This window comes from Numida meleagris, chromosome 1, assembly GCF_002078875.1.
Source record: "Numida meleagris isolate 19003 breed g44 Domestic line chromosome 1, NumMel1.0, whole genome shotgun sequence".
Taxonomy (NCBI): domain Eukaryota; kingdom Metazoa; phylum Chordata; class Aves; order Galliformes; family Numididae; genus Numida; species Numida meleagris.
Genome location: NC_034409.1, coordinates 143,945,987 through 143,958,632, shown reverse-complemented (window position 1 = coordinate 143,958,632; position 12,646 = coordinate 143,945,987). Strand labels below are relative to the sequence as shown.

Genomic DNA, 12,646 nt, shown 5'->3' with positions numbered 1-12,646 from the left:
CGGAGGAGGAAGAGTTTTATTTCTACATTTCTTTTGGCTACCAATCTAATTAACAGTAACAGTTAATTGCATTGGTAGCCAAAAGGAACTGAAATAAAATTCCCAATTCTAAAGTTATGCAAAGGATTTGTATTTCTTTCTTCTCTCTTCCATTCTGGGCTCTGTGCAAGAACATGCAGTTGTCTCTGCTCACCTTGTGCGCTGACACCCTTCATTCCATTTCTGTTTCCTTTACTGAATTCCTGATTTCCTAATGCAGCTCCATTTGCTTTGGATTTGAATAAATGTTTTGGGTTTTGTTCATATGCTGAAATGTCAGCCACTTTCTGATGAAATCTGAATTTTATCAGTGATCAAATATTTTTAACCTTTTGTTTTGACATATAGGAATGTAACGTTCCTGGATGCATTGATGCTACATTTACAGGAAATAAAGAGGCTCCAACTAATGTTATTAAATATGACCACCTTATTTTTTAAAATTACACTTATCTGATTTCCTAACGTTCACGTATTTTACAGTGTCTTTTTATAACACAGCTTCTTCTCAATTTATCATCTAATTCCTGTAAATGGCCAAAGCCAGCAATATACATACCTTTTCTTCTGGTTTAATAACAACAGACAAATGTCTTAACACCAAAGGTCCATCTAGACTGTAAGTGAAGTTAACATTTTCAAATGCTATCATTCCATGGCTTGGCCATTCAGGTGGCGGATGCTTGTTGGTCTCCCAAGGGGCTTCTTTTTCAAGATCTGTGTATTCCATTACTCTTTCTACTGATATCATCTAAGGGGGAGGAAGGAAGACATATCCGTAAATTTCAGTTTACTCTGTCTTTTCAGCGTGCACACACACACACGCACACATATATATACACACATGAGGATTTTTACAGTGAAGATTCAATGGAAATTATTCCAGAGCTTTTCCTTCAGGTACAGATAGGAGTGCTTGGTACCATCCTATACTTACTTTATACAACTGAATCAGTGAGATTAACTACAATTTCAAGTACGTGCATAAGTTTTAAGAAATTTAAGCTAAGATTGTTGTCTGTCTGTCTTGGCTAGTTTGACACCATTTTACTGTGTATTAGGAAAAGAGAGATAGAAATGAAACTGTCATATAAATCATAAAACTGTCATAATATTTGCTCTTGGAACGAGTTCAGAGGAGGGCGACCAAGATGATCAGTGGGCTGGAGCACCTCTCCTATGAGGAAAGGTTGAGGGAACTGGGCTTGTTTAGCTTGGAGAAGAGAAGGCTCCGGGGAGACCTCATTGTGGCCTTCCAATACTTGAAGGGAGCATATAAACAGGAGGGGGTACAACTGTTCATGAGGGTGGATACCGATAGGACGAGGGGGAATGGTTTTAAACTGAGACAGGGAAGATTTAGGTTAGATATTAGGAGGAGGTTTTTTACACAGAGTGGTGACACACTGGAACAGGTTGCCCAAGGAGATTGTGGATGCCCCGTCGCTGAAGGCATTCAAGGCCACGCTGGATGTGGCTCTGGGCAGCCTGGTCTAGTGGCTGGCAACCCTGCACTCAGCAGGGGGGTTGAGACTCGATGATCTTTGAGGTACTTTTCAACCCAGGCCCTTCTATGACTCTATGATTCATTATATGATAAGCTACAGGCAGACCAATGATAGCTACTAGCATCAAGTTACCATCTTCATCTGCCCTTTTTTGTCCTCCTCATTACCACTGCACTAATGCTTTTTTTTTTTTTTAAACATATTTGTCACAAGCAACTCCGAAATCTAATATACCTGTTACACCATATTATTGCCTTAATATGCAGTAAAACTTGTTTCCCTGTATGTCAGATACTAAATAAATGGCAGTATTTGATGTCATCTTTAGTCTTAAGGAGGGAAGAAAAATAGAAGTTGAACTACCTAGGCACTCTTTCTTCCCTCTCACGTAAATAACAAAAGTTATGTTTAGGCTCTGGTACACATCCTCACCCACACAACTACTCTGTATGGTTTGTTTTACTTTACTGTATCCATGCATAGATGGATTTTAAAAAAGCTGTCATAAAGACATCCAGTAAGCTCACCTTCCCTGGAGTGGCTTTAAAGGACAGAAGTCACCAGGCAACAAGTTCTCTGACCTCACTGCCACCTACCCTTTCCACATTCCAACAGGTTCAAATGAAAAATGTGTAAAGAAAGAGAAATATAGAAAGGGAACTGTTCTTGCCTCCCCCAGACACAGTCAGCCTTTAATAACTAGAGATTCCTGCTGGATGTCAACCTGTCAAAGACGCTAATCATAGCTCCATAAAATGATCAATATTCTGCAAGAAAGCCAGCTGGAAAACGGTGAGCCTTTTTTCTCCAAGGTATTTTTGAATCACAGCTTCTTAACAGAGTAACTCACTACACAGGAATCCAACAGATTTATCGTTCCAAATCTTCCTAACTAGTACAAAAAGAAATCCCAGAAACTATTTTTTCCATATTTCCCCAAAGTCTGTGACCATTAGCTTACTCATGTCTGAAAAACGCTATGAAGAAGCAAGGTGCTAGCCAAAAAAACCCATCACCACCACCAATAACACACCCAATATTGTTATTTATTTAATCTGCTATTAAACATAGTTTTGTTCCTTAAACTAAAGAATACATGTCTCCTAGAGTATGGTCACATTTACAAGTAACCTTCACCTGTCAACACAAAACAAAAAACAGGTTTATGATGTAGTATGCTCCTTTTATAACCTTTTTTTCTTACGCATTAGCTTAAAAAGTAAACAGGCAAAATAGAGCATGCTTGTAAATGTTGTAAATTGGTGAAAGGTATATTGCTTTACATATATTCAAAACCACACTATCCTCTCAGGTGAATATTAACTTAAATATTTTCAAATATTTGTTAACTTAAAACAAGTTAAGAACGTGTAAGTCTTTACAGTGAATTAAAAGGATCATAAAAATTCTAATGATGGATATAAACTAAAATAAAACAGGCAGTAATGCATAACAAAAAAATTTAAATCCCTAATTTGAAAAATCTTTAAGAAAAATTTTAAGAAAAAATCTTACTTATAGTGGGATTAATTTTATGTAATTTTAGTGACTTGGAATGCAGATATTTACATCATAACTAGACAGTCTCATTTCTGCTGAAAAAGGGTGATTATAAAGGTTCCCATACTATCAACAGAGTGGAACAATTCATCTCAATAGACATTCAAAATCAATGAGACAAATTATACTCTAGAAGAAGCTGTTTTTCTCTACTGTTTTTAAGTAGTGCCTCAGTTGCTTGATGAGGTTAACTAAGAAGATTGCCATCCTTAAAGTATCATGTCACAACTACACAAAGGAACGAAGAAGTGAAATGGAAGAAATAAACATTACCAGGTTTTCGACTTCAGCACTTTGCCTAACACCCCACTGGAATGTTCCCATGAGAGTGATTGCATAGGATAGCGCCAAACCAACTTGCCCTGCATTCAAAGCTGCAGAACAAAGAAAGAAGAGAATCAAATAGGTACACTACTAATTACACAAAATTCTAGTTAACTTCACTTTCATGAGGTTTCTTGTATGATGGAAGTATCACAGCCAGAATTTTGTTTGCTTACACCATACTTACCATCTGTGCGTGCAATGAGTAGCTCCAGGCAGAACGGTTACTTACAGCACTTTTTGGGGATATGTTCTGGAAATTACTTGTATGTTTGAAACGAATCTTGATTCTTGGCCAGGTATTTTATCTAAAAACTCCGACATGGTCTCAAGACCATACTTACATATCTCATTAGGGTCATTCCTATCCAGCTAAGCATTGGTAATTTTCCAATCATTGTATAAGGGAATTATATCAGCCTCTAAATCTAAATAAAAATGATCACAAAATGATTTCAACGTAAGAACATTTACATAAACTCTGTACAGTTTTAAATGATCAGATAAAATAACTGTACGGAATATTATTCCCCTATTTACATAAAGATTTGTTGTGTTCAGTGGTCCTGCTCTCATAAAATAAAATAATTATGTCTGCCCCAATATTAAGCGTGATTGTCTTCTAACTTACTTGAACTTTATCCTAGCACAGCTCTATTGACTTCAAGAGAGCTACTCCTTATCCAGAGGCAAGGAAAGATTCAGGACCATTGTTTTGACATGTCTGTTTGCATTCTATTAACTTCAAATCTGGCTCAAAATTTTCAGTATCAAGAAGTGTAGAGCGTTCAAATTTTGAAACACACATGCATATACAAAACTTGTTCAAAGGAAAAAGAAAAGAAACAAAACCAGCAAATTAGCACTAATTTTCACGTCCAAGATAATTACTTCTTCCCTCATACTTTAGATGACTATCTCGTTCTAGTACATCTACCCAATTACAACCTGGATGATGCATACACTAATGACAGTTCATGAGTGACAGTGAATATAAAATGCATCATTACAAGGTGATTTTCTTTCTGCAACTAGCTTATCCTGCTGATCCAAGATATTAGAAAAGTATCCCTAGGAATTTTAGTTTGCCTTCTTGCCTACTGTGCCATGCATAGAAAGGAAAAGAGTTGTTAAGAAGCAGCTCTGTGGGTGTTTCAATATGAAAAGCAAAGCCCTGTAGGGCTAAAAAAAGAAAGGCAAAGGTGGCAAAAAAGATTTATTTGTTGTTATTGCTCTGAAAGCCAGAATCTCCCAAGTGAAGTGCAGATCTGCAAGTTCGTTTGCACATTTGAGGATGATGGTAAATGCATGCCCAGAAGATGTCTGAACTGCTTCCAACATTTGCAAAAAAAGGAGATACAGACCCAATGCTCTAGACTGAGGAAGAGATCGTGATCTAGAAAGAAACATTTAACTTAATTATGGTCTTTAAACAATTAGAAACAGTAAACTATGAAAAAGAATTAGACATTACTATACATGGTAATTACTGGGTGAACTTTTTCTAACGTCTGTACTTACTCTTGGCAAGAAGCAGGGAACCAAAAGCAACCACTATAACAAAAATGGCACAGATGGCATCCAGACGCACAGCAAACCACCTCGAGGTCGTCAAAAATAGAAACCAGGCCTCTAAATGGTATTTTAGAAAGACATTAGAATAGCGGATTATTAGAAAACTGAGCAGTATAATTACTATTAAATCAATTTACATATATATTAGAAGACCTTTTTATTTCTTTTTCTGTTGTTGTTTTTTTTTTAAAATCGATTATAGTTGCCATCTTCAAGTTGTCATCTCTATGAGATGATCATCAGAATACCGTCCAGTTTTCCCGGAACAGTCTGACCTAGTTATCACACTAACAGCAAACAAAGCTAGCATCACATACAGTAATAGGAAGAAAAAGGCCTGAAGTATAGCCCATTTATTTAAAATAGAAGCCTTTCTTTAATTCTAGTGGTCTTGGAATGGGAGTTCCAAGCAGTACAACTGTATTTGCTGTAGCTGGACTACACTCTACAGGCTTTTAGATAGAGTATCACAACACAAATGTCAGAGTCAAGCCTTTAGAAGACAACCTTTGGAGGTATCTAGTCCAAACTCCTACTCAAAGTGGGATAGGTTCTGAGGTCAGATCATGCTGTTTCACAATTTATGCAGTTCAGTCTTGAAAATCTCAATGGATGGAGTATGCACAGTCCTTGGACATTCTGCTCCTCTGTTTTGACTGTCCTCACAGCGAAAAGTCTTTCATGTCAAGTGCAAACTTTCAAATTATACCTGTTTTCTCAGTCCTCCTGTGAACAGTCTCATTCTGTCTATTTCAGTAATGCCCCCACTGAATGCTGGCACTGACTAGGTCCTCTCTAACCCTTTTCTTCCACAAGTTGGAAGCTTTCATATTTCTCATCTTCTCGTTGTAGTCCCCTGACCATCTTAGTGACTTCACCACTCAACACACTCCAGATAAAGCCTGATGAGTGCTAAGGGGGACATCACATCCCTCCTTCTCCTGTCCGTGCTCCTGTTAACAGGGTACAGGATGCTGTTGGCTTTCTTTGCTGCTCAGGCATGCTGTTGGTCATGCTCCCTCCAAGAATCTAAAAACACATACACTAAGCAAGTTGGCATACCCCAAATACTTCAGTGAGAAAGACACCATGAAACATGTAGGTACATAAAACAGCGCAATTTTAAGCATTGAAGTTTAACCTCAAAAGCAGGTTCCTTAACTGCCCTATAGAAGTGTTCTTGATAGTTTTGTAAGTTATAGAGGCATAAGAATGGAAAACAGTGTGTTTATGTTCCTTTGATCTGACCCTAAAATACAATAAAAGATTTATTTTAAAGGTCGCAGTCCTCTTTGTATAGTGAAACTTGTACATGCAGATTTTCCACTAAAGATACAACAACGTTGTGCTCTCCTACTATCACGACAAGTTGATTTGGCCAGATACGCAGTGAGCTGAAAACATCAACAAATGGGAAATTCAAATCTAGCGGTGTCTCCCTGGAAGGTAAGTTTCCTCAGTTACAAATTCCTTAACTCAACATGAAGTTAAGAGTGCAAGTTTCTATGCCTTGTGATAAAAAGCGAGTCAGAAATGATCATCTGGTCTGTTCCGGTCTGAAACTTTAGTAGTCCATAAATTTGAAAAAAGCCATAGGATATGCTTGTATATCTTATGACAGGGAAATTCAAGATCTTACCTAACAAATACCAGATTGCAAACTTGCATTCAGCTGTATCTTGAAGAACATTCTAATAGAGAGTATTTAATTGATAGAAGGGAAGAAGTCATAGCACAAATCTAAATCCTATTACTTTTGCTTGCAGAATGCTAATATTTTGCATCCTCTGGTCTTGTTAATTCTATTTTTTATATTTAAGTCTTGAAAGTTACTCAAAGTAAAAAAGAGATTTACAAAACTTTTCCAAGATTATGATTTGTATTAATTATCTTTGCCCTCCTCTAACACGCTACTTAATATTAAATGCTTCATAATATAGCTTGTTTCCCCGTATCTTTTTAAAGATGGAATCCAGGAAAATGTCAAAAATTATTCTTTAAGTATTCTTAACAGGCACAATTTCAAATGTTTATCTTAGACAGTGTTGAAAGATACCTAAGTGTATTTCAAATTATATTACAGTCCAAAGTGAACTTTCAAAATCTAGACAGATAATAACTTCTTTTTGTTCTAATAGAGAAATTTTACCCTAAAGAGACATAATGCACAGCTCCTACTGATTTTTAATGTACATTATGTACATGTCACTGAAGGCATAAGATATTTCCCTCCTACAAAGTCAAGTATTTGATTTTTCATGTCAATTCATCACAAACCTGAGTGGAGGTCTTGATGTGCATCAAATAATTTTTGAAATCTTTCTTCTGCTTTCAAAGCCCGAATAGTCCAAAGTCCCTGGAGGGATGATGACAAGTGGGAGAACACTGGACTCCGAGCTACAAAGGGTAATGAGAGTAACTTAGCAATAGCTGAAGGGCAACATTTAATTCTTTTTGTAGAACACTAATCATTGATCTTATAACTTTGTGCTGAACCATACAAGTCACTGTACTGCATCCTTTTAAAATAAATAAGTGGTATATCTTTAACCCAAGTCCTCTTAGTCAGACTCAGACAGTCAGAAAGATTAATATATACAAAAAAGTCTTCCAACAACAGCTGTCAATGAAGAAGTTCTTTGACCTTTATTGACACGTGGCAAACATGTTTGTTATTGATAAACTTAGTATTTCATACCACGGTCAAGCCAAAGTCAGGCACAAGAATCAGATTAGGTCAGAAATACTGTTACGATGTGCATGTAAAGTCCCAAAGACCAGCTACTTAGCATGTTGGTAACAAACTTCAGTTATAGACAGTTAAACATACCTAAGGTTTGTCACTACACAAAACAAGCGTTAAGTATGCAGTTCACTAGTTGAGAAGAAAGGCAATAAGGAAGTTATTTGCGTAACAGAAGAATCTTTGATGGATTGTCTATAAAATGCTAGCATTTCACATAATAATAAGCAGGGTTCAAACTAACAGTAAGTCCCGCCAAGCTACATACTTGTGGATTCTAGACGTTTAATATCTCTTGAAGTGTCTAAGAAATATCGCCGAAGAAAAATGAAAAGAATAAATAGCGGAATTAAGGGAATGAGTATCCAAGGAATCACTGCCACAGCCACAGCTACCACACCAAAAATCTGTAGAAGAGTCTGCAACACAATAGAAACAAAATAAGAAATTATTTGCCAGAAGAATTTAATTTAGAACAAGTATAAAAACTGTTTAACACAATTGAGACACTTAAATATTTAAACATAACTACCAAATTTTAGAGCGGATGCATTGTGTAACATATGAACTACATTTATTTTTAAAGGAGCTTGAAGACTTTACAGTAATACCTAAATTGACTAATTGTGCAGTTCATGGTTTTCTTATGTATTATTTGTTCTTTAAGAAACATCCTTATAAAATTAATCGACTGAACACTACCATCTTACTTCATGGGCTGTTCTTTGACTGCTGTCACAAAATAATAAATTAATAATGAAATAGACAACTAATCTTTGATGAATCCAATGCATGCAGTGAATCAGTTACATTTTTTCACTCCAGGTGAAAAGACAGACTGTTCAAAGAAAGACTTTCACTTAAAAAAACTCAACAATTGGAAGACTGACTTTCAACAAAGACTTGTAACTTGCAGTCCACTTGTAAAAAAAATCTGGCAACAGAAATTCTAACTCAACACCAAATTGCTGTATTATATTTACTTAAAAATTTCCTAGAGGTGGCAATATTTTCCAAACTGTCTCTAAAGACTATGAAGAAGACACTCTCATCATCACATACTATGCACAGGTAGATTCCAGCAAAAATGCGTTAGTGACCATTGGATCTTGAGGACGTATGTCTTGCAGCTAAAAGGCCTCTGTCCCTTTATTTATGCATGAAGTCAGAAAAAATTAAGCCACAGACAGCTCAGGCTGGATAGCAGATATCTACCTAGGTTTTCAAATACTTCCAGTGGAATTGCCAATGAAACAGTGAATTTCCTGTTATGCTTCTTGTAGCCTCCCCACACCATACAACCAAAATTGAACACAACCTTTTCCCCTACATTTGTGCTTTCTTGTGGCTTCTCTGACTTTACTTTGTTTTCGCCTGACCAAACAGTAAACCCACAGATGTTATGCATTACGACTGCATGAGTCAGCACAATTCAGTCTCAGGCTTTAGGCAAGATCTTAGCTCATGATGGAAGGTTTATCAGCACAAAAGCCTTGAATCTCAGAGATCCTGAAAGCACGTTACATGGTCTCATAAACCTATTAAGGAAAACAGCTATCGGATAAGAATGGGATAGGAGCGCTGAAGAAAGCTGTATTACTACTCCACTGCTCATCTGTGGGTGAAGTTATTAATGGCATCATGTTGTTTGACCTTCTAGATACAGAGAGTAGATTGCAAACATTTTACCTAGATTTCATCATGGGGAGGTAGAGTGGCAACGAGAGTGCATGGCATTTCACTTGGATCAATTACACAAATGGTTACGTCAGCACAAAACAAAACAAAGCACCCTGACTCCTCACCAGTGATGCCGTCACTCCTTCCTGACATGTTCTACTTCTCCAGCATTCTTTACAATCCCACAGGCATATTTAGTTCTTGTTGTGAAGAAGGGATGAGAAGAAGGGAAATAAAGACTCCTGACATTCAAATTTTCTCTTGCCTAGATCACTGCTTCCCCAATATTCCTTGTCTTTGCTGAGCCATCAGCCAACCACATGGTACTCAATTTCTGAAGCCTCCCTCAACTCCATCCTCAGTGGTAAATAGAGATTGAAGTCAGTTCCTTCCCTCAGACAATTCATTCCCAAACCTGCTTGATACCTCTCCCGCCTTCCCCATCTCCCTGTATCAGCTTTGCTGGGCTATAAGATAAACTGCATGATTCCTAGGCAGTGACAAGAAAGAAGCCTGTGAAGTAATTCTGTCTCTTCATACTATGAGCTGCAAACAAAGTGAAACATCGAGGAAAGCTGCTTCAAAGAAAAGAATCACAAAGAAAATGAAACATTTCTTAAAAAAAAATAAAACAATTGGAAAAAAACCCCAGAAAACTGAAGTTTTAGTGATAATAATCTACAATACATCGCAAAGTGCTGGTGGGGGTGGGAGTAGGATCTGTTAGGATCCAGCTCATGTAAACAAAGCCTTGCTACAATGAAAATACAGGGAAGGAAAAGATGGTTAGGATGACTAAAGTAAGAATCTGGCACCGCCTTCGGAAGGAATTTTAGATGAGCCTGCACCACCTTATCATTATAAAAATTTATGATAGGGTGGATCAGTCATGTGTGTTGTTTTTTTGGAAAACCAAACTTGCATATAAATTAACTCCTAATGAAGAAGTCTGAAAGCCAGACACAACTACTTGCACACTGTAATCAAGCAGTTACTGTGTGAGGTAAGGCAAGAGCTCTAGTTCCTGAGTTTCACAACAGATAACCAACCCCTTCGGCTGAAGGCTGCCTGAACTTCTAGTAGATGCACAGCATGCAAGCAGAAGGACCTAGGATAATCAGCAGGCTGCTGATAATAATAACACGAGCAGTCAGACTGCTCTCTCCTCTAGAGAGGAGCAGTGACCTAGGCAATCATTTGGCAGGACTGGGTATCTAGGCCTTGTCTAGTAGAATCAGCTTACGGTTGAAAATAGCATCAAAAAGTTAAGCACAATAGAAAACTACATTACACAAAAGAAATACAGCCCATAAAAATCAGCAAATTTTATCATATTTCTTAATTTCAGCATTTTGAAGTCCTTTGTAAAGCTGTACAGAAAACAACAGCCAAATTAAAAAAAAAAAACGGAGCTGATTAATTACATTTTGTAACTATCTGCACAGTACTGAAAAGAAGACCATCTTACACAAGAGACAACAGATGCAGAGGCTACCAGGACTCAAAAGACCAGGATGCCAGGCAAGATCAAATTAATTTGCTTACAAATTGAGCCATATTGTTCAGTGTCCACATTCAAATTTGTTTCAGTTTCCCTGGAGAAAGAAGAATCATCCACTCACAGACCTGTCCTTAGACCGCATACTCTATCCTTAGAAATACAGAATGTAGAAAATATAGAATATAGACAAATCAAGTGCTGTTTCCGTTGGGGTCATCCCATTGCTTGCAAGTACCCTGAAGTGCTTCCCTCATGCTCTGATTAGTCACACTATTCACTGCAGCTGATTTTTCCTCAAGAAATCTCATCCTACTGCAGTCCTCCCTAGAGCAAGCATAGTCTCCTAAAAGCCTCTAGGGAACTGAATACTCAGATCAGCACATTCATGTGCAAAACACGTGCCTTCCCTTCATCTTCTGATGATCTACATATTCATAATTCTTACAGGTACTGGGAGTGATATCTTGGAGTTTCTGTCTCAGAAAGGTTTTGATGTAGAACAAGGTTTTTCTGTACTCTAATCACATAACAAAAGCATTTAAAGTGACATACAGAAACAGTGAGAAAAGAGCCATTAAAATCTGAAAAAACATGGGAGTAACAAATCACAAGCTAAAGCCTTTCCCTTTATTGCAGAAATGACACCGTTTATATAACGTTAGAAACCTTATGACAAGTTCTAATCTGTTTGAAAACATTCATTAAAATGTAGAAGTAAAATTTTGAGAGTTTAAGATGCCTCAAAAGTATGTCCCCCCTTCTACCCACTGACCACTGCCACTCCGTATTAGTTGTACCCTGAGCTCAATACTTCATGCCCGCCTCACGCACTTTGAGAAAGGCAATCAGTGTTCAAGCAGAGATGTTTAGAATCTCTCAGGTCTGCTGGCACCTTGGCTCTAGTGGTAGGTACCCTCTTCTTACAGTCCTTTTTCTCCTCATTTAAGTACAAGTTTTTTGTTACTTGCTTTTTTAAATGCAGTTTACAATTTATTTCAGCATATTTGTAAAACATACAGTTAAGGGGTATCACGCAGTTGCATGACTGTGTAACTAAGTAGAGTAACATGCAATGCTTTTATCAGCATGGGTTTGACAGCTATGAATAGTATTGGGCCTACCTACTACCACAGGAACCATATCATTCTGCACATGCAGCTGGCGTGCATGTAGGATCTCTAATGGGCAAGTGGAACCCAAGAGATAGCTCCTGTCCCATTTGCTTGAGCTTAGAAAGAGACAGAGCTAACATTTAAGTGGATACCTACTGACTCAGCAGTTGAGCGTTTCTCTAGAGCCTTCTAATTGCAGTGACTAGGTGTCCACTGCCTGCAGCTCTGTAAGCACCTATGGCCCAACAAGAAGATACGTACATTTTGGTGACTGAATCTGCCGTAAATCCCAAGAACTGCAGGGACTCAGCAACGGTTTTACCAATATTTGAACAGAAGTCAAAACATTCCTCCTTCAACACCAAAACGCACTTCCAGGGATTTTATCAGCCCATGGATACAAAGCCATACTAATGTAATAAGAGCAGCCGTGCATATTCTGGATTTCAAGTCCACAACTTTAACTGCATTAACGTAGGGCACTCTCAGTCAGGCTCAGCTGTCTGAAGCAAAGACAGGCCAAGAAACTACAAAATTCTACTCTGTTCATACATGCTTGGCTTCATCTTTCTTCCTTCTCCTCCCCTTCCCTGATTAAAATTAT

General features: G+C 37.6%; 1 protein-coding gene across 3 annotated transcripts in view; it reads right to left on the bottom strand.

Annotated features, from left to right (window-relative positions):
- Nucleotides 1-12,646, bottom strand: part of ABCC4 (ATP binding cassette subfamily C member 4) — a 223,477-nt gene that overhangs the window by 40,857 nt on the left and 169,974 nt on the right. For all 3 annotated transcript variants that reach the window (XM_021416661.1, XM_021416672.1, XM_021416653.1), the window contains 5 exons: nucleotides 8,018-8,168; nucleotides 7,284-7,403; nucleotides 4,953-5,063; nucleotides 3,381-3,481; nucleotides 599-790 (listed from right to left, as the gene is read on the bottom strand). In XM_021416661.1, the coding sequence (XP_021272336.1) occupies nucleotides 599-790; nucleotides 3,381-3,481; nucleotides 4,953-5,063; nucleotides 7,284-7,403; nucleotides 8,018-8,168 (675 nt within the window). The remainder of the gene's footprint in view (nucleotides 1-598; nucleotides 791-3,380; nucleotides 3,482-4,952; nucleotides 5,064-7,283; nucleotides 7,404-8,017; nucleotides 8,169-12,646) is intronic.